At 36.7% G+C, this 23334-nt stretch overlaps 2 protein-coding genes across 2 annotated transcripts; one reads left to right on the forward strand and one right to left on the reverse strand.

The window, feature by feature from the left end:
* Window positions 1-1890, forward strand: nedd8 (NEDD8 ubiquitin like modifier). The gene is made up of 4 exons (XM_046851148.1): window positions 1-322; window positions 608-655; window positions 781-863; window positions 1452-1890. The coding sequence occupies exons 1-4, from the start codon at window positions 305-307 to the stop codon at window positions 1570-1572; spliced, it is 270 nt and encodes an 89-aa protein (XP_046707104.1). The 5' UTR covers window positions 1-304; the 3' UTR covers window positions 1573-1890.
* A 2355-nt stretch (window positions 1891-4245) lies between these two features.
* slc7a8a (solute carrier family 7 member 8a) lies at window positions 4246-22972 on the reverse strand. Its single transcript, XM_046851112.1, has 11 exons — window positions 22143-22972; window positions 15993-16197; window positions 15010-15161; window positions 11287-11412; window positions 10675-10828; window positions 10412-10535; window positions 9964-10067; window positions 9526-9622; window positions 9257-9406; window positions 8426-8603; window positions 4246-7332 (listed from the first exon to the last, which is right to left on the reverse strand). Exons 1-11 carry the CDS (start codon window positions 22282-22284, stop codon window positions 7163-7165), a joined length of 1602 nt encoding a protein of 533 aa, XP_046707068.1. The 5' UTR covers window positions 22285-22972; the 3' UTR covers window positions 4246-7162.
* Between the last annotated feature and the right edge of the window lie 362 nt (window positions 22973-23334).

The following is a 23334-nucleotide window of genomic DNA, read 5'->3' on the forward strand; positions in this document are numbered from 1 at the left end:
TTTGTTGAATTACACGTTAAAACATTTCTTTCCTATTTTATTTGGGGGCATATATGTGTGTCGTTATTAACTTTGTTATTTCCACGTATATTAATTCCGTCCCTCGTAGTTTCGGTCGGAACTATTAATTTCGACTAGCGGAAAGCCGGAATTATTTGTGAGTCACTCAGGAAGTTTAATTGACTGCAATAGAGACATCCTGAGAATTATTGATAGAGGGATATTCTGTCGCTTTTTTCCTGATTTATTTGTTTTATTTTCTGGGGGTTTATTCGCCGCGTGGGTTTAAGTAACACAAGCCAAAATGCTGATTAAAGTGAAGGTAAGAGACGAGTCGCCATTTTATTCACCCTACCGGCTAGCGAAATTAGCAGAGCACTTTCGTGATTTCTGTTTATTTTGTATTTCTTAGTGAAAAGCGCTGCTTTCTATAACACACACCGCCTAGGATTTAACGCTGCTTTTGTCTCGTTATAACTATAATCAATGAAAGTGTGTAATTCAATTATATAGTCTCGCGTTTATATGGATATAATTTCTGAATTCGCGCTAAGCGTGATGTTAATGTAGCTAACGAGCAGCCGTGCACTGTTCTTTCCTCACACAGACTCTGACTGGTAAAGAAATAGAAATCGACATCGAGCCCACAGACAAGGTGGGTTTCCTTTCGTCAGATTATTATAACTGCTAATATAATTAACACAATGGATATATGTGATGCATTACATCTGATAGAATAAGGGTGATGTGTGCTGGATTTATTTCTCCTTGTGTGTTTAGGTGGAGAGAATAAAAGAAAGAGTGGAAGAAAAAGAGGGAATTCCACCGCAGCAACAGCGACTCATCTACAGTGGAAAACAGATGTAAATGAAACAGGATTTTTTTTTTTTTTTTTTTTTTTTTTTTAGAGAATAATGCTTAAGACCAGTGGAGAGAGTTGCCCATATGTATGTCTGTGTCCAGTAGTACATTTAATTTGTGTGTTTTATCAACTGTTTATTTAAAGCAGAATTTTTACATATTGTAGCCTGTAATGATGGTTCTTTAAATTTTCTACAAAATAGCACATCGTCACTATTCACCATGGGATTGTATGCAGGAAAAGAGCTGGACTGATAAAGAAGGCATCCTGAGCAAATGAAACTACCCCAGTTTAACTCAGCAGTGTGCAGCACCGCTTTGCCATAATGTTTTTGTGTGTGTGCTTGATAACCATCACATACATGCATGTTTTATATGTGAGGAGTAGCAGGGTAAATTCTGTGTAAATTCTGTAGCCGCCTTATCTAAATTCTCATACTAAAGTTTTATATGCAGTATGTAACTCAGTAGAGATCAATTGAGAGCAGTTACAATTACAATCAATTACAAAATTACAATGATTAATTGCTCTTTGGCTGTTTTTGTCCTTATATTCTCCTTCTATAAACCATTTTCTTGCTTGTTCTCAGGAATGATGAGAAAACGGCAGCAGACTATAAAATCCAGGGTGGCTCTGTATTGCATCTGGTCCTTGCTCTAAGAGGAGGGCGAGCGCATCAACACACCAACAACCTCCCGCAGGCCTTATAAAACCCAGACCTGTCTACAGCACCACAGGCGACCTGACAGCCTCGACACACGCCACGATTTCCTCAACCATCATCTGACCCACACCCCACGGTGGCGACTCTGCTGGTTAATGTATAACAAATTCTCTATGTTCTGTAGCAAACTACAGCATCTTCCTCTCCACACCCCCTCTTCCCCTAATTTATCCTTCTTAGAGAACCATCCTGCTTGGTTTAAGTTTACAGTCAATGATGATGTTGAAAATAATTGTTAGAGTATCCCTGATGCAATAGGATTGTTGGTCAATAAAACACAGTATTGACATTTTTCTCCCCTTGAGTAGTTGAGTCTGTCGTTATTACATGGCTACAATATTTATATATATATATATATATATATATATATATATATATATATATATATATATATATAATAATATATATAAAAATAATTTTTTTTTTACACAATTACAAGTAAAACAAAGTGGGGTTTTTTTTTAAGTGTTCTTTAACTTTTCCAAATTTTCAAATGAAATAAAAAAAAAAATAATTGAGGTGTAATGACTATACAAAATGAATGACAACATTGCTGTCATGGGGAAAGAAAGATGTAGTAGAATTGTTAAATTATTTACAAGTTAAAGCATGTAGGAAGCAATGAGACCCTAAAATTAGGTGCAGGGTTTGTTCCTGAACTTTCTAGAAAGGCTTTAGTCAGGGTTTGGCTACAAAAAACATCTCAAGCTATAACTCGGTTATTTAAAAATGCACAGTTGTAATAATAAATTGCAGTCAGTATGATCAATCTGTATACAGTATATATAAATGCTACAGCTGTGAAAATTAACACATTAATTCTTAAATTCATTTCAACAGCACTGAGTTTATTATTGTGTGATTAATGCAGTTTCTGTTTGACTAATTTTATTAAAACTTTAAATAAATATAAAAGGCGAAATGAAAACCTTGAAAACGCAATATACATTTATTCGCAAAGTCCTTTCTTTACTCTGATATAAAAAAAAAAATTAAAATTAAAAACTCCACAGAAAAATAATTTTGCATCATTAAACATTTGATTTACTGATGTGGCAAGTCTCAAATCAGCACCAAAATCTGCAATGATGCAGAAAGCCGGCAATTAAAGCCGTCCAAAGTTTCGTTTGGTGTTCTGATGATTTGTGTAATTTAAAACAGAATGTTAAGTATGTGATTAGAAAAGCAAGACACTGTATATCTTTAGAGATGTGTTTATTCCGAACAACAACTCATACTATTTAAAACTAATACTTTTTTTCCTCTTTTTTCGTACTCAGTGTCTCTAGCGGCAGCATGAGGAATTACACAAAACAACACAATATGACAAAAATATTTACGAGTGTTTTTACGAGCTGCTTTGTTTTCTAAACATGTACACAGTTTTGTCTGTTTGAGCAACTGGCTCAGTGTATAGAAAGAGAAGTAATAGAAACCTGTGGTCTTTCTATGTTATTTTCATGAACATGTATTTTTCATGAACAAGGATTTTGAAAAACATTTATGACCTTTGAAACATTTCTAGTGTAAGTATGGGTTCACTAATAATAAACATACATTTGCATAAATCATCCATATTTTTCCATGCCCATGTTGAATAGAGCATTAAAAATGTTCATCTTAAGCATAAGAAAATTATTAATCTAAGGTACGCTTAGAACAGATGAAGATCTGATCACACACTTTTTCCTCTCCTGAAAAAAAAGGAGAAAAAAAATGCCCCACATGGCATTCGACTACTCAGTACAAAGAGACTGGACAGACACACACACTCACACACACAAACGAACAAACTAATTAACTGCACAAAATAAAATAGTTGTTGTGCACAAATTGCTGCTAAAACAATTCAGTGTTTACATGTACAGTATTTATTATTATATAGACAATTAATTTACACAATAAATATTATATTAAAAGTGTCTATTCTAAGAAAGCATTCAATGTATGCATGCCGAGCCTTCTAATCCATATTAGAGCGCCACCCTCAGGCTGAACTACGCAAGGACACTAGACCTCTGCTCAAAGAATTCTACATGTGCTTAGTCATTTGAATGTAAAACTTACATTTGAATGTAAAAAGGCTAGAAGTCAGTCACAGTTTAGTCGTATAGTCTACAATACGACCCAGAACCTGCCCCACCTAGATTTATGGTCAGGAGAACCAATAGAACACCTTTGTGATTCAATCATATCAACATGAACAAGAAACTCAAAATGTTTCCAAGATCTTGTGGAGTATATGCCTTTAAGAATTTAGGCTGTATTATGATAATCCTAATAAAGCTTAAACAGGAACTGGAAATATATATATATATATATATATATATATATATATATATATATATATATATATCTTAATTATACACTGGCTATTGTAGCCAAGACCAGGTTTATGTCTGTATAGAGCTTCACGTTTGTGGACCTGTGTACACAAAATTCCCTTTTTGGATTTTCAGCCTCCCAAAATCTTGCTACGAGGCGGATTTGTAGGATGTGTATTATAAATGAGGTGTGTGTACATGGGGTCCTGTATCTATCTATGCACGAATTCCTGGGTTATGGCAAATATCACTTGTCATTACCCATTTATCCCTGTAGGGAGCGCTGTTTTACCACAATACGCTTAAACCATAACACAAACCACTTTATGCACTTATTTCTTTTGAATGTACATATTTATTTTTTCTTCGATACACAACTGAAACATACAAAATACATAAGAAATGAGATTAGTAGAAACTTCCTCTGGAAGTAATGTGTTCTATGACATTAGATTGATATTTTTAACGAATTTATCACACGTTTTGTATGTGATGTAAAAAAGTGTAAATATGACTAAAACAGCTAACAGAAACCATAAAGAAAAGTTGAAACATGACAAAATACATCTCACAAACACCAATCACGTGTTGCTGAGGGTACAGTCATAATCTGTGAACACATCTAAAGAGCTCAGTCACGGGTTACGCTGGCATTTTGCATGGATTTCAGTGGACTATGTTCCAAAGTCTGAAGGAATTAATAGCATGTACAAAATATGTACTAACAGTTTGCAATGAATGTGCAACAATGTAAGACTTTATATTGATTAACACATAACATTAAAGACCTAGTAAGGTCTTAAGCTCTTCAAAATGATGTGTATAGAATTTGAAATATACTTATATTAATTTAGGTTATCCTTTCTGTAGACTACATTATATAATTTATCCAACTATTCTTTGTGTTTCTCTTTTTTTATTTAAGATGAGACTTCAGATGTATCCTGAAAGTCAGCGCTAAACATTTTATTGCTTGGTTTTTTTTACAGCATTTACACACATTTACTATATTGATACACATAGGAAGCAAATAGCACTCATTTAAGTGGTGATCTTTTTTTTCACAAGTAATAATTAGGTCAAAATTGTGACATCACTACGTAGGCACATAGACAAAGACCCTGTGACCACGAACATCACGTCATTTTTTTACACAAAACAGCAGACGCTGAACTTGCCTGTCCACATTGCTATTGTTGGGAGGTATATCTGAATGATTTAAAACACAAAAACTCATAGTGAGAAAAAAAATCTGCTTGTCTTGTGTTACCTCAGTCACTCGAATACATCATGTGTTTAAATCTTTTCAAAAGCCAAATGTGTTGGTGTGCTATGGTAACACTGACCAGAGCTTTGGGTAGCGTTATATACATATAATGCAGGAATCTAGACATAAGAGAATATAATCCTACATGACAATCCTCAATAGCAAATATGGACAATATAAGTACAGTCAGCTGTGTATACCTTCATTATTATTTACAATGGCAGCACAGATATAATGTGATGCTCTATGTGACATAAGGACATGAAGCGAAGGGCTGGTCAGGTAAAGTTAGTCAAGTTAGTGCACCCACATAACATCTATATAATACATCTATATTATTAGAGAGTAATATACATATTAATAGCAAATGATTTCTCTCTAAATACATTTAGTTCTCAAGTACTCATTTATATAGATCATCTATTTAGTTCTCTTCTATTCGTGTCTTCTTGTCAACAATCAAGTCAAGAACAAAAATATAGAGCACTCCCTTACACTTGTTATTTTTCCTTTTTTCCCCTAAGAAAAATAAAACTAAAGAAAAACTATATAACGTGAAAATACATCATTTGTTACTGAGGTGAAACGACGTATGACATATTTAGTTCATTTAATTTACAATGAAACACATGCGTATGGTGTGATTAGATTGTGTCTTATACTTCAGGCTGTATGTGTGTGTTCGTGGATCAACAGAACAGAAAATCAGCAGTAAAAACGTGTGCAGTTATTCATTTATGCTCATTCTATTAAGCGAGTCAAAACTGGGCATAGAATTTCAGAGCCAATTTTTTTTCGTAAACCATTTTATCAAATGTATTGTTCAGTGTTGATTTAAAAAAAAAAAAACAGTGATAACATGAATGCCTAAATACATGCATATAATCAGTGTTGTATTATAATTAAGGCAATTAAAAGTGTTAGAATTGTGCTCACACCAGACAAATAGTCCGGTAGACAACTACAAAACCACAAAATGTGGTTTTTAATATATATATAATTTTTTTATAGATACTATCTCAAGCTTATAAAAAAAGAAAAATCCCAGAGTTATCAATTGGATAAAAAAAAACATTGAGTGAAAATGACACAAAGTAATAACAAAAGTAATAATGGCAACATATTGTAAAAAAAAACAATCAATCTAATCATGGATTAAAAATTCAAAACAAAATTAAATCAAAATCTCAGAAGATTAAACGGTTTTAGTGTGTTTTTTTTGCAGCTGAATCAAATATGAAATGTTAGTCAACATACTTGTCGATATTACACTGTAGATGATTCTGTAGGATGTGAAAAAGACTAATACTGCACTGAACGGACACTTTGTGGATCCTGAAGTGGCATATATAAATATATATTTATCGTGTGTGATCTGTGTGTTCATCTGTGGATAAAGTGTTGTAGTACTTCTACATTGGCTACATGTGTGATAAAAAACAAGAGTAGTAGTTCTGAATCGAAGGATCAGATGTTTAATGCTGTGGAGAGTGTGGATATCAAAATAATTGTAGTTAGACTTATAAATCAGCAAAGAGTGTGGATTTAATTCTGTTTTACAAATCACACATTACCAAAATAGCAGTGCCTTATGTACATTCAGTTTTGTTGGTTTATAACCTGGAGACGAGTGAAGGAATACATGTAACTGTATTCTTTACAGAAGCCACTGCAGTATAACGGTCACGTTGAGGTGCTAAGTTAACACTGTAAATGATTGGAACAGCATCCAGCTCCGTTACCCCTCCTCATCTCATAACTTTCATCTCTACCTCAGTCTACCTCACTCAGATAGCAAACGACCACCCTGCAGATGAAGCAAGGTATACTAGTGTGTTCTTAATGAGTTTACACCTATTTTACCAGTGTGGGTCAGTATCAGTCAGGCACCCTGCATGTGACTGTGTGTGTGTGTGTGTGTGTGTGTGTGTGTGTGTGTGTGTGTGTGTGTGTGTGTGTATGTGTGTTCGTGTGTGTACATCTTTCTATGCTTTTGTACAATCGGCTGACTTTGGTGTTGTGCTATCCTCTGCAGACAAAGGAGCAAACTCCTCCTTTAGCTCTATCCCGTCTTCCCCGCAGCCATCTTCGGGTTTCTCATCCTCTGCTGGATAGACCACCACACAGAACTTCTGGCCCAGGTAGGTCATCTTATCTGTTGGAAATTAAAAAGTGTAGGGTTAATAATTTTAGGGGTGTAAGAAAATATCGATACGCCTGAGTATATATAGATATTTTGTTTGCCGATATTGTAGATTCTCAAAAACACAATATCGATATTAAATTATATATATATATATATATATATATATATATATATATATATATATATATATATATATATATATATCATAAAAGATTCATGGTAGTTGTTTCATTTTGACTTTATATCCCAACAGCTAGGTAGCTGTCTTCTTATCTCTGAACTTAAACTCTAAGGAAGTTCTAGCATACTTCTTATCTCTGAACTTAAACTCTAAGGAAGTTCTAGCATACAACTGAAAAACACATTATGGGTATAACTTCCACTGGAAGTAGTAGCAGCGTTAGCTTTTACCGAATGCAATACGTTTTGTTTCTGTGCGGTTTGTTTTTCATGCGGGAATATGAAAAAACCATCATTAAAAGCTCAGGAACAACATGTGATGTTAATGGTTCAACTTCTAACCAGACTAAGCTTAATTTGTGGCTTCATCTGCAAGCTTAATTTGTAATGGTTAAAGAAAAGTGCTATATACACAAACCTAAAGTTAGAGCGGACTGTACTTGCGAGAGAACAGGACATCCCTGTCTTGCCTGACTGCATTCTCTATAAAAAGAAATAATAATCTTTCTTACTCTTTATTTTCTTGCCTCCCTAGGATTGTAGCTTTTGGAGGTAAAACACCAGTTAGCACTTGTTAGCATCATGTTTCTACTACTAGCCTAATACTAATGGTAATACAGTAATACAAAAATGTCCTATAAGGAAATTATATTTCATAATATAAATATAATTACTTATATTTTATATAAGTAATATGTCAGTAGATCACCATGCATACAGTCTTGCAATGTTTCACAATATGTCGTATCACAACCCCTTTATCGTAATACGTATTGTATCACCAAATTCTTGCCGATACGCAGCCCTAAATAATGTTGTATTTTATTTCATAGAAAGTTACAAATTATCTGCAACTTTAGGACAAAATTGACCTAGAATAATAGGACAGGGCTCAAATAAAGACAAAGTTTATTCCACCTACCCACAAATGTGTTGAAGCACTGGGGCTTGTTGTCCCAGTAGACACCCAGGAAGTAGACCGGAACACCAGTGAGCATAATCGCCAGGCCAATACCACAAACCACAGGTTCAGAGTACAGAGAGAAGACCAGCAGGAAGGCCCAGAACAGCAGATATATCACTGGCCATACTAGACTGATCTGAGACAAAAATATAAATGTTTGATTAGATATTCCTAGCAAAACACAATTAGATGTAATGATTTTAATTAAATAGGGAGAACAGTTCTCAGTTTCATATCAAAATCAATGTAGCTCATGCATCTTAAAATAAAAAAATTTAAAATGCATAGTTTAATTTTGATCACTTAATGCCATCCTACATATTTATGAAAAAATATATATATAATATTTTAACAGTGAGTACCTGCAACATGTCTGAACATTTAACCAGTAAAAAAAAATGTCTTATGTAATGTAATAATGTCTCAGTATTAAAGTGTTGCACCCTGAAATTTGGGTGTATTATGTTTTGATATGGAAATGTAGACATCACATCAGTTTCACAGGGAGGGGTATACAGAGCCAAGGCCTATTCCTAATTTAACAATACAACATGTATTTCTGGATAAAGGGAAAGGGGCAGGTGCTTTTTGCGTTTTTAAATGACATTTGACATTGTGAAGCTTAAGGGATACATTAGAGAAAAAAAATTATATTATAAAGCCTGAGTTTAATAACTAGCCCCACTATCAAAACTAAATATTAAAAGTCACATTTAAACAAACATAATGGCATTTTGCCACATTTAATAATAAAAAGCGAATTAATAAAAATATTGAGAAACTGCTCACTTTGATTGGTCGAGGCATATCAGGCTGTTTGATGCGCAGGACAATCTGTCCAGCGACTGTGACACCATAGAAGAGGTAGTTGATGAAGCCCACATAGTTGATAAGTGTGTACATGTCACTAGTGCACAGCATCAGAAGGGTTGAGATACACTAAAAAAGAGAGTTCAATTATTGTCAGGAGTTGTTCCTCAAATAATGGAGGCCCATTAAAGTCTACAATTAGTAAGCAACTGAGGATGAGAGTGCAAGCAAAAAGAAGTGTGACTCACAGTAAAGAGAAGAGCTGGAATAGGTGTGCAGCGCTTCACGTGGATCATAGCTAGCAAGCTGGGGAGATGGCCCTCTCTGGCACCGGCAAAGAACAACCTGATAGAAAATGGTGCACGCAGAAATTATAAGATAATTCATTTCAATAAGAGACTTCAGACACAGATTGAAAGAGAGAATGACAACCAAAAAAGACAAACAGAGTTCAGGAGAAAGGAACAGACACCATCACTACACAACATGACATATTTACGAGCCAGACATATCTGCACTGATTGGTCAGTGTTTGGACAACAGACACTGACACTGTATGGAATAGCAACATCACATGAGACAAGAACGACAATGACCCCAAGGTGAAGGACTGTGTACACATGTAATCAAATAGCATGTATGAATGGATAGGATGGATGAATGGATAAATGGATGACAAGACTGACCGAGAGGAGGTGAACAGGGAGCCGTTGACTCCCCCAAAGGTGGACAGAGCCACTGAGATGGGCATGATCCATGACATCACTCCCAACAGCTTCTCACCAAACGTCTGGGAGAGAGCAAAAGAGTGGTGAATGAGAACTTTAACAGGATAGGAACAGAGAAATAGTGGAGGAAAAGGGCCTGGAAAGTTGAAAAATGTTAACCATCCAAGTGGTACACTTGGTCGACCTAAATTTACAAATTTCTCATTCTGGAGTATGGCACAAGTATCAATTGGGAGAAATTATGAGAACAATTGATACTTAGATATGTCACAAAACACTATACATAACTCAACATGACAGATTTTACTCTGATACAATTTGAAGTATTGATATAAATAATACAGTTTGGATGTTTAGCTCTGCTCCTCAGTAACCTGCAAACTGACAACTGGAATAAAATACTCACCACAGCAACAGCATTGGAGGCCAGCAGCTCCTGAGGACTCATGGCAGTGACGTAGGCAATGTTAGCAAATACATAAACAAAAGTCACCAGAGGGATGGAGATGAAGATTGCACGAGGCAGGTTTCTGTACATAGAGAAAAAAAAAGTAAGACAAGTGATAAAATTGAAGGAGGAGAAGGCTTATTAAAATGTTAAAATCTACATTCCAGATATATTATTTGGGATCAGTTGGCATTAAACTGCATCTAAGATTGGAGACTTACACATAGGGATCGACCAGCTCCTCTGTCACATAGTTAAGGAAGTTCCAACCTCCATAAGCGAAAGAGCCTTGAAGAAATGCTAGAGCTATCAGACCGACATCATAATCCTGAAATGGTTCGAAGGCATTGACTGGTTCCAGCCAATAATATTCACCTGTACACAGAAAAACAACAAAAAATCAGCACATTAACTTTTATTTTGCACTAATGAGCTTATAATGGTCCGAGTCTAAGCTATGACCTCTCAGTTCTTCTGTTTTGATTGCATCCATCCTCACACATGAGCGAACAACAAGAAAGCCATACATTCCTAGGGCCAGTGTTTAAAAAAATCTATTATAAACACACAGCATTACTGCTTGCTTTGTGTTCAGTGATAACACCTGTCACTGCAGTCATTTCACAAGTCCATAGGATAAAGCCTGTTAGAACACCACCCTCTACATCCTGTCTAATCCTTGATAATGCTTTGGCTGGGAAAACAGAATGATCACAGCTTTGCCTGTGTAGAGCTTTTGAACTCGATGACTTCTTTTCAGACAGCAATGGAACGTGTCACTTTGTATGATCGGTAGACTGAAGATTAGACTCATTTAGTCAGAAGGCTCTTACCCTTGCAGATCTGCACAATGCCCATGATGATGATAAGGATGAGGGCCAGCAGTTTCCCGGCCGTGAACATGTCTTGTACACGCGTGGCCCAGCGCACGCTTGAACAGTTCACCCAAGTCAGCAGCACTAAATCAGACAGAGATTGGAAAGAAGATGTCAGAGCAAATTCATGTGCTATTTCTACTATTCATTTTTACTCCCATAGAAAAAACCTGGACAACAGTGGACAAAAAAAAGCATGTTGTTATAATAATGAATATTACAACATAGATTTATAAAGCTATTCAAATTAAAAGCTGATCTCTGGTCAGACAGTGCCTTATAAATATAATTGCTTCATGTATAATGCCCTAGTAATATAATAACTCTGCAATGATGACATGGTCTTGATTTTATCAGGGTATTTGAATTTCCAACCGAAAGTGGAATGCATGCTTTTCTCAGATTCGTGGTTCAGGTTCGGAATCAGGTTTTAGCTACAAGTTGTTGTTGTTTTTTTGCCAGGTAAAATATGAGCCAAGTGAAAGAACATACCGAACATATTCACACACGTGACTTGACCCCTGCAGTGACTAAAGTACACTTTTGGGTCATAAATTGTAAGGTTGCAGCACTCTGTGAACTTTGTACTCTGAACTTAATGATTATGCAGGATGCTCATAGTTTTAGTAAAGCATGTGTACATACAATGCAAAACCTAAATCCCAAGTGCTTATTAAAGTAACCATAACTGTCCTTGCTTTCACCAGACTGGTTCTGCCATTTTTAATGGGGCTTGCACACACTCGGCCTAAAGAGCTCTGCAAAACGAACAAGGCGCCTCAGTTCCTGCATTGACGCTAATTTAGGAATATAGTGTTCCAAATCAGTCAACAATGAGCCGTTGTTAACGGTGTCAGTTACACTGCTCATCTGAGAAAAGATAACCGGAGCCCTAAACACCCTGATAACTACAATCAAACACAAAATTCTCTCACGCTCCTCTCAGAAAAGAACATTGTGACTTAATTATCGTAATTTGTCACATCAGCCATGTTCAGTTCTCAGGGTCTGGAGATGTAAACAGCAAAGTGATACCTCAAGTGGTTTACATAATATTAGGAGGTGAAAATGTGAACAGTATTTGGTTGCATGTAAGCAGAAGTAGGGACTATTTTATTATTGAGTACCTTGGTATAAATCAGCTTTTATTATAGCTGGGTATCAGTTCAAACGAGTACACAGCTAAAAAAAGAAGCTGCACTCAGTGATACTACATCTCTGAACATAAACCAACATCTGAACAGTTTCTTTTGCATGTATCCTAAGAAGTAAAATCATTTCAAACCTGTTCAATTCTGATTTTATGATTTCATGGTGCAAGAGCATCATTAATATTTTAATAACTAGTATTTGTTATTTTATATCAAAAGGATAAAACTATCAATGAAAAAAAAAAAATTGGTTGTTTAAAGCATATAAACAGATATATTTCACAAATCTGTTATTTCAGGTCACATCACACAAACAATTAATGTAATTGTAAATGTAGGTACAAATACAAAAGGCATCTCCTTAAATAAGTAGAAGATTATATGCCTACATAACTAAATTAGTAGGGGCTTGGGTATGTTTGGAGAAAATACATGTGCATAAGAACCTGCTTTATATAGTAGACAAATTGTAATGCATGACAGGTATATAAACTCTGACTGTATCCAAGTCATAACTATAACTTTTCCAGACTTCAGTCAGACTCTTTCATGCAGAAAGAGATAAAAAATAAAATAAATCCAAAGAACTCCCAGAATTCTTTGCACTAATAAACAAACGGCTGATTTTGCCCAGAGCCGAAAGGTCTCATTTGTCTCATGGCTTTCTATAAAATGTTAGTGTGTCATGAAAATAGGATAAAGCAGAAGTACAAGGCTAGGAATCTCATTAACAGTTTGTTATTTGTAACCATTCCTTATTTCATCCTTACTGGACCAAAATAAAATAAAACAAAACAACCATTAGTATACAAAAATGAACAAAAGTCCCTCTTTCAGCTTTTCTCTTCTAATCAACCATTAAATCTAGCACAGAGTCCTGAGGGCACCACTGTATCTGATGGCACCATTCTGAGATATAGAGGTTCTGGGACAGCCCCCTCTTCTCCTGTAGATCATCTTACATCAGCTTTAGCCAAGCAGGTAAAAGCAGGTCACTGATTCTCCACACAGAACATTTTTTTGTTGCCATTCTTTTTTAAAGCACACTTGCATTGGTGTGAATTTGAAAATTACAATATTTAAAAAAACTTTAAAAAATGTTTCATATTAGATTAGAGCTGGCTGGTCTAAATTTTTTGTAAAAAAAAATGTTTAGTCTAAAATACTTTCTTTTAGCTACCCATCAACTTGATTAACGTGTAATTATCACTGTGAAAGAAAATTAACCACCGAGGCTGTTAAACTGGTTTTGGGTGAAGACAGCGTAAGCATGATTGGCAAGTAGGACATGTTGTCCAGAAAAAAATTCTTGTGAAAAACACAATGTTCTGGGGTATTTTCCAAAATTCAGCCACAGCAAAATCAGATTGGTTTTCACAAACTACTGACAGAATTGAATCGCAAAAGGGTGATTTGTGATTTTTAAGGCAAGAATTACCAAGATTCAATATTTGTGATACAAACATATTTAGTTGGACTGATGCAAATATTGCATGAACTGACTGCTCACTGGCACATTTCAAATATGACTGAATTGCTATACCTCATGGTTGTTTCACCAATCAGAAACAACAAATATCTGGTTCAATGGCAATTTTCTACTCTACTCTAATTGAAAAACAAATTTTATATACTAACATATATATATATATATATACACACACACACACATACACATAGGATATATATACTTTATATACTGGTCCAGTTTTATTTGCAGTGTGAATAAAATTAACAAGGAAATAAACATGTATATACATGGACTGTTTGTCTCTGCTACAACTCGCAATCAAATTATAAGAGCTGCATCATGAGTCATCACTCATGCACCAAAAGCCAGGATTGATCCAGGACCAGTTCTGATCTGGTGTCAGTTTCCCTTATGGCACGCCATTGCACTAAATATTAGATCTGTTCCTGGATCAGTACTATAGTGCTGATATTGTGTTAGTACAGCCCCCCAGTGATTGTCGTCATGACGAGGAGAGTTGTTATGGCAACCACTTTATGAGAAAAGGCTGCGTATGTACCATGACTGAATACCTTGTGGTATGAATAAGAGGCATAAAACAGCAATACAATCATAAACAGATGAGAAAACAATGCATTTACATAAGAGGGTGTTTCTTTAGTGATGGGGTGGAGAGGTTAAATATGCTCTTCAAATGGTGCTTAATTAAGCTAAAAATAGAATCAGGTTAATGTGTATAAGAGCTTTAACATCAGGATACCAGAAAAGGCTCTTTGGCATGATGTCTATAAATAAGTGAAGATTTATTTCCCACGATAAATGTTTACATTCTTTGCAGTGAGAAATAATCATCCATTTTATGAGGTCACTAACTGAATATGGAGAACGCTGCATTTAGGGAATTACTCTTTTAATTTTAAAAGAGTGCAACAAGCTTGGTTTTGTTTGTCACCTCTTACCACAGTGTCTCTCACTTTTCTCCCTCTCTATTTTGTATATTTCCTGTCCTTCATCCTCTTACTTTCTCTCCCCTCCCCCATTTTGTATTGCAGGACTTACAGAGACAGAGAGCTGCGAGCACACGGAGGCCATTCTCTGGTGGAAAGCAGGTGGGGAAGAGCGGCTGCAGAACATAGTTGGAGAAGGTGAGAGCGATGACTGCTTGGTTTGTAGGGTAGATCACCAAAACTGCAATCCATAATCTCAGGAACCTGTAATACACAACAACATGGATCACACAAACATGATCACATAGGTTGTAAGTAGACTTGTGCAATTCTTGATATCTATACCCAATACATTAACAATCAATACTAAAACCACCATCACAATCTCCATAAAAGCCACTGGTTTTCTTTCTCATTTACAATACGTTTTAAATCAGGAACCCATTCTCACTCAGGGTGGCACAATGTGAGTGTGGGACTGAAAAGCATTGATTATTCTCACTGGTATGTGAATAATGCATAAGCCTATTGTAAGCTCTGCATTAGCATTAGGAAATGACACTGAGTAGTAAATCACCTCAATTGAGGTGAAGGTCAAGCTATTTTGAAGAGCTGTTAAAAAACAGCTAATAATATAACAGTTCCCACAGAAAAGGAAGGTTGCTAGTTTAAGGAAAATTGGTTGAGTTTTATCTGTGTGGAAGGAATGTCAACACCAGGACTTTCAATTGGTTTTCCAGTTTTGCCTCTTCAATACGTAGAGCTCAAATGGAGTTTTTGCTTGGATAACCATGATAAGCATAATAATAATATCCTTTAATTCATATACAATTTTTCGCCCATTCAGGAGGATCAAATTCATTTTGATTTGAGACCAAATTAAAATGTACTGAAGCTAAAAAGAAAGAAAGAGAATATAATAGTTTTTGGAAGAAGTCAATCAAAATACTGTTCAGTGATTTTCCCAAGCCAACATATATAAAAAGATGGTCTATTTTGTGTGTGCGAGAGAGAGAGAGAGAGAGAGAGAGAGAGAGAGAGAGAGAGAGAGAGAGAGAAATGTATCTTAATTATCTAACATAAAGCCATTCTTACCCTGCCAGTCCACCGAAAATGTCCTTGACATACGAGTAGTCACCACCAGACTTAGGGATGGTGACTCCCAGCTCAGCGTAGCAGAGAGCACCGATAGCTGTGATGACACCCGTGATGATCCAGACAATGAGAGCAAGGCCCACAGAGCTAGCATTCTCCAGCACACCCTTAGGACTGACAAAGATCCCCGAGCCTATGATGTTACCTGAAACACAGACCAGTGAATGGAATGATTATGATGAAAAAATAAACAGTTACATTGAGCTCTGAATCAGTCAAATATCAGCTCTCTAATACTTGGGATTTACCGGATTACCACATGCTTCATTGCACAAAAGACAAATTTTTGTCTTTTTTTTTTAAAGAGTCTATAATTGATCATGACTATGGATGTTTTTTGTGCAATGCTTTGCAGGCTTGGAACTTGGGACAGGAAAGCATTTCAGCTTACGATAAGGGTATAACACGTAGCAGCCAAAGGTCACAAAGTATCAGTGCATCCTCAGCAAATCTAACCAAACCTGTGCTGAAGAGACAAATAAGGTGGAAGAAAATAAAATAAGAATACTTAGACAGACAGACAGAGAAATTGGAAATAATGGTGTTCTGAAATAGAAGCAGAAACAAATGACAAAAGGAGTGATTCATGTCAGATTGCATAGCGGAGATAAATGGGATGTTATAACAAATCTAGCAAAGCAGAAAAATGCATCGAGCTGGCTGTGTGAATCAAAAGAAAATGAGGATGTCAGGGAAGAGGGAAAAAAAAACCCACAAGGCCAGCGGACAGTAAGAGTAATTTGCTGAGTCAGGAATGAAGACAGGAGACACAGCCTGGGGTTAATGGGTACAGCCTGTCCAAGTCCCTGTGTGTGTGTGTGTGTGTGTGTGTGTGTGTGTGTGTGTGTGTGTGTGTGTGCGTGCACATTTTGTGCACATTTTATATGACAGGACACGCCTGATTCCAAATGATCTGATGGAGTCCAAGTGTGATTGAATTGCTATATGCATGCATACACGTGTGTGTGTGTGTGTTTAAAGTGAACAGTGCTCCATTCTCAGTGTTCATGCTTACTATAAACTCTCCAGGAACAAAGGGAAAAGAAAATAACCATGTAGTCCTCTCGAAAACACTGTGTGACTTTCAATGTGATCTTTACCTACGATATCATGCAATTTCCTCCATGAGAATCCGTGACACAGCGAATAAATCTGCAGGAACTCATAAGCTAAACTAAGAGGTTCATGCAGTCTAAAATGTCTAACAAGAGCAAGCTGGGTGAAGGCTCCAGGTTTAAATCTTAAATAGATAAGTAGGCCAAAGGTCATACATAAGCAAATTCACATTATTCATACTTCAAGAGGAGAAGTATTAGTTATGTTTTTTACCGGATTATTTGATGTAGTATATAAAGCTTTGGCTCATCCATATACACAAATAAAGAGAAGGTAGAATCTTAAGGTAGTCAGTGTCAGACACCATATTCAATTTGTGTTTTGTAGTTTGGATATTTCTGATTTTAGCATGCCCAACAACAGTCAACTGTAGATTACACAACTTAATATGATCTCTGGCGTCACATGCCATCTTGTTTGTGCAATACCTGTGCAGTGGCTTCAGTAATCTGTTTCCAGCGAGCTCACGTTGCAACTTCAGAAACACAGAAGTCTGGTATTAATTGACCAAAGTACACCTGACCCGGGGACTGGTTAGAACCAGTTCCCCTCTGCGGCTCTTGCAGAGAGCGTCATGCATGTCATGTGCAGCTCCATTGCAAATGGATCCTTCGTGCAGTGCTGACTCCAGTGGAATAGCCAAACACAGGGGCTTCCTGTGCACACACTACTTCCCCTCACTTCCTCTTTCTATGTGCACATTGGTGTTTGCTAAAGTAAAGACAGCCATGTGACCTGCAAATCCTACCTGAGTGCTCACAAGCAATCTCAGATTTTAGTCATATTACAGGCTAAATCATGTCGAAAAATGGTGAGGTTCTTTTGAAGCTGGATTTGAATCCATCAGTCTAAAGTGTTTTTAATCTGTTGGCAGATTATTTTATTGAGGCCTCACCCTAAGTAAGCACTATAAAACTATAAACTTAACTCACTTACATTGCAAGTGCAAATACAAGCTTTTATTTGGAGTTCCATTGAGATTAATTATACTATAACAGCATTTGATATTTTCTTCTAATGATCCTGAACTGTCAATAGTCCTATTTAATGTTGAGAAACACCCAAGAAACTTGTTTCCTGTATACTTATGTCATATAGCAGCTATACAGAGTCCCCTCACAGGTCTCTTTTTTTCTCACTTTCACTTGTAAGTCATCATAGAGAGAATCTGAAAAGTGCAACATGATCATTAAAAAGCATCAACATTGGGGACTCCTTCTCTAAAGGTTAAACAAGATCAAAAAGACAATCTATATTCTATATCAAGGATCGTACATTTTCAGAATGAAGTGTAACCAATCAGCATTGAGAATTTATCTTTGTTATTAAAACTCTAGCAACAAAATAAACTACAGGTGCTTTAAAACACCACATTTTAGTGCACCATCCTGATGATGTTATCAATGTATTGCTGTTTATAAATCACCAAAACAGGCAAGCTGCTACTAATCTTCTCCAACCCCCTGTATTGATTCTCCGCTGTTGCTCTATTGATCTGGGTGTATTTCTATGTCCTGCTAACAGGAACCACTGAGAGTGAAAGAGGACAAGCAGGAGGGAGAGTAATCTGCAGCACCGGGCGGTTTATCCGTCAGTCTGTTTAATCACCAGCTCTAAAGCATACCCATTTAGAAAGATTGCACAATGAGAGGATTATTTTAGTGTGCTCATCAGAGTATGTTTATCTGTGTGGTACAGGACTATTACAAGACAGTGATTCATGTGGAACAGGAAGTTAACTATGGCCTCTGTATTGTCCAGGGTCTCCACATCATTGCTCTACATTAACAGAAAGTGTAAATGAGTATTTATATTCTCACAATGCATTAAGTAAATAAGCTACCATCATTTTTCCAACGGATCAAACTGTGCCACTTTATTTACATACAAGTAAAATTTAAAAAGATTGACCTTGTCCATGTCTGTAACTGAGCCCCAACAGCACAGCCAGTGACGTCAACATAGCAAGACTGAACATACTATGAAGAGACATGGAGTAAAAACTAAAGCTTAGTTTTATTTGCACCACCCATTTATTCAACACAACTGTAAACGTATGAATCTGAGTGGGAGAAAATGACAGCCTGTTCTCTTCAATACAATAAAAAACACTCGCAAAGTAACCATGTACTGTATGTTATGTAGACATTGTGCTTCATTAAAGTTCATTACAATAAGCGCAATGTGAGAACATGTAGAAAAGCTCAAGGCAAATAAAAGCCAAGTGCAAAAGGAGAAAAACACAAAACTAGAAAAACCACTTACTATATGAACTTATTAAAACAAATTATCGTGTACACTACATTGTGATTGTGTTTTTGTACCACTCTTAACAATAAGATAAAATTAGAGTTTAGTGATTTAAAAATAAATAGTAGAGTGAGTGGTCTCCAAAATAAATTCTTGTCTAGGACCTCCTATAATCCTGAGCCTGCTGTGACTCACATATACAGCTCTTTGAACATTCTATGGAGGGAGGTTTATACACAAACATTAAATATCCTGTTTGCAACTATTGTAATCGTGTTAACATTATGCACTAATAATAGATGTGAAGCTTATCACCCACAATAGATGGTAAAAAATTACTTTAGCAAAATGAAGAAGAGAATCATGCTGCTTCAGTTTCTCATGCTCGTGCATGCAGTTTTACTTCCACTTGAAAGCCACACGTTTGACAGTGCAGAACTCTGAGGGCAGCTACGGCTCTCTTAGCCTTTCCTTATTTTACAGGAACAATCAAATCAATAATCTTCACCCTACAACATGCTTTATGAATTTTACTCAGCACGCTCACACATTCAATGAAAACATGATTAAACTACTATTCTGGCACGAAACATTAGACAGACTGTAACCTCCACAACCCCAGTCCCACATACCCAGCAGGCAGCTACTGGACAGACACTTGGTATTTGGATGCACTCCAACTAGGCCGGCCATAAATCCATCAGCCCCCCTAACCTATGTTTGAGTCTAATCAGCTTTAAATACAACAGAGAAGAAGAATGTGGAACATTAAAAGACTACCAAAATTTCAGTCAGCTTGATTGCCATTAGTTAATTAATCGCCTCACACCTTCCCATAGCATTTAGCCAAGCAAAAACACTTGGATTGGAAAATCACCATCTCATCCTTGATCTACGAACAATCTTCACTTGTCCTGTTTATAAACCTTGATCCTATGATATATAACCCTGTTGGACCGAAGGATTATTATATGGATTAAATAGATGGATTCATTGGATTTGATGCTTTCTGAGAAATTCAGTGAAGCAAGCACAGAACAAAGGCCGGCTGGTAGACACACGGGACACCCACTGTGACAGTCAGCTTTAATATTCACGTGATTAGCATGTGGACAAGTGATTATATCAAGGCCATAGGGCCTGAAGCTTTTGTTGAGATGATGTGTGTTTGAAACTTTTGTTGAGATTATGTGAAACACTTAAAGCTTTTGTTGAGAAGATGTGTTTAGTGAAACACCCAGATGTAGGTGTTAAGACCAAGAGCTTCTATTCTGTCATGGCTTAACACTTTATTAAACAGAAACTTGAAAATAGTGGAATGAGCAAATTTTGGACTTACAATGCAAAGCAGCTATATGTAACTTGGTACAGCAAGTTGGAGATCTAGAAGATGATAAGCGTAATGTTTTATCAAATGTATTTAAATAAACCTGAGCAGGAGGTACATATGAGCTGGACAGACTACAGAGCAAAAGCAGTGCTGCAGGTACAAACAAAAAAAGTTAACAGTCACTGGTGGAAACCACTTGAATGGAAATACGCCAGTGAATGATGATAAACAAGATGAATCAATTCAGAATTTCACTCTCTCTCTCTAATCTCTTAATTATTTCATTTGGAGTTTCCATTTAACCCAACTTTAACTAGTCTAATATTTCTGAAACTATGCCCTCTTGTTTACAATAAATTATTTTTAAAAGGTCAAACAAATAAAGCTAATGTTGCTGTTAAAGCTAAAAAAAACTGAAAAGCAACCTCTGGACTCTCAAGAATGTTTGTGAGTTTGTTAGAATACAAGTCAGGTTCACTTCCTGTTTGTCTCTTGCTATTCTGCAAAAGCAAGAAGCTACAAAAAAAGACAAAGCTGGCTATTTTTTCTCCCGAGATCTTAACGTACGCCTAACAATAGAAAAAAAGAGCATTGCAAGGTCCGCTTCCACAAACACTACTCGTGCAATCAACATTGTGCATCTCTCTCTCTCTCTCTCTCTCTCTCTCTAGAGAGTCACGAAACAGGCCCAGACTCCTCTGTTTCCATAGAAACCTAGTGGTCATGCTCTTATTCAAGGTCACAGCTCCTCCTCTGTACTCTCACCTGGCACACTGAGAAAAACACACCGTACTCACTCTAACACGAGAACAGTGCTCTTGTCCCGAACAAATGAACCTGAGACATTGTCACATGCAAAGCAGCTCGCATGTCTGCAGGAATAAACAAGTGGTTTGTTTCCACACGCTGTGCTTTCGTGTTCTGTCTCTTTTAGTGTTAGCCTGAATGGGCTAGTCCGTAGTGTTCAGGTATACACCATGATGGACCTTTAACCTTCTGTCTTAAAAATGAACCTTAGACTTACATACTACAACCGATATCTGTGTGGACTCTCATTAATTAATTGAGTCGAATGACTAATACATGTTTTTTTTGGCTGGCTTAGAAATGGACTAGTTTTAAGTAAGATCAATTCTTACTGGGAATCAATTGATCCCAGGATGTCCAGAAAATCTAAAGTAAGCACCTTGAGCAATTCGTGAGACACAACTCATATTTAGATGGAAGTGTGTGCCAAAGGGAAAATAAACCAATTTACATAAACAAATGATCAGTAATTTGGGTCATAACCCTGTTTTTTTGTTTTTTGTTTTTTTGTCTAAAATGACTATATGCTTGTGCACTGAATTGCATCTCTATTTCAGGGCTACAGAAAGCAATACTTTATTACTAACCGATAATAATCCCGCAGGCGCTCACAAGCCCGATCTCCTTCTTCAGAGCCACGGAGGATTGTCCTTCTGCTTTCCCGGCTTGTGTCGCCTCCTCTCCGCTTTGAGCAGCCGCGCTGCCTCGGTGTCTCGGTCCGTCCGTCATGTCCACTTCTGTCTATGGCACTAAGGGTTATGCTGGTGAAAGTCTGCTGGTTTCGAGCGCTGTATTGTCTAAGGATAAGGGACGACAAATTTCTCTCTGTTCAAGTGTATTGAAACAAATGGACCAGGGTTTCACTGCTGAAGGAGAGAGCTCATCAGCATCCCCTGCGTCTTCCACGAAATATAATGCACAATACCGCAAACACGGGTGATGTGAAAGTCCAGCTTTCAGTTTGATCAAACTAGTCAATGTGACCGCAGAGATTTATAAGAATCTAAGACCATATCCCAATAGGAATGAACATATCAGTTCGGTGGAGCGCCTCGATGGTGATGTTTTCATTTCCCGCAGATGTCAGTGTCATTCAGGTTTCCGCCTTGTTCCGAGACTCCACCAAAATTACACCAAAATACATATCTATATCTATATATTTTTTTTTACAGATTCTTTCACCGTTCCATGTAGACTTGCACTGCTTCTAGTCCTCAATGAGACCAGGTGCTAGGACGCTTCCTTGTTTTCAGATGCGGTATCCAAAGCGCATCTTTCAGGGGAGAGGAAATTCTCCCACAGCGCCCTTATGCAACAACACTGAAGATGGTGAGGATGACGAGGATGGTGTGTGAGTGCGAGAAGATCTTAGTCGGCCTTTAAAACGCTTAAAGCAGTGACGTTATAACAACTAGCCAACCTGAAACCTAAACACACTCTAAAGTGGCCCCACCTCTATTAGTCTAATACTACCCCCCTCCCCCTCCCCCTATCCGATACACATATATACACACACACACACACACACACACACACACAGCAACAAATAGACACACTATTAAATTTTTTTCTGCACTCACTGACTAATTTTTTTAAGCTCCTCATTAAACAATAATGTGTCTTACAATGACCTTCATAGATATTTTGAAATTTGCATAACCTTGCTGTGGCTCAAGTGCATGTGTGTGCATGCAATGCAAATGGCTCAATGTTTTATTATTCCCTAGGAGAATGATAAACATTGATTCAGTTATGCACTGATTTTGTGCTATCAGGTAT

This window comes from Silurus meridionalis, chromosome 6 (genome assembly GCF_014805685.1).
Source record: "Silurus meridionalis isolate SWU-2019-XX chromosome 6, ASM1480568v1, whole genome shotgun sequence".
Classification (NCBI taxonomy): domain Eukaryota; kingdom Metazoa; phylum Chordata; class Actinopteri; order Siluriformes; family Siluridae; genus Silurus; species Silurus meridionalis.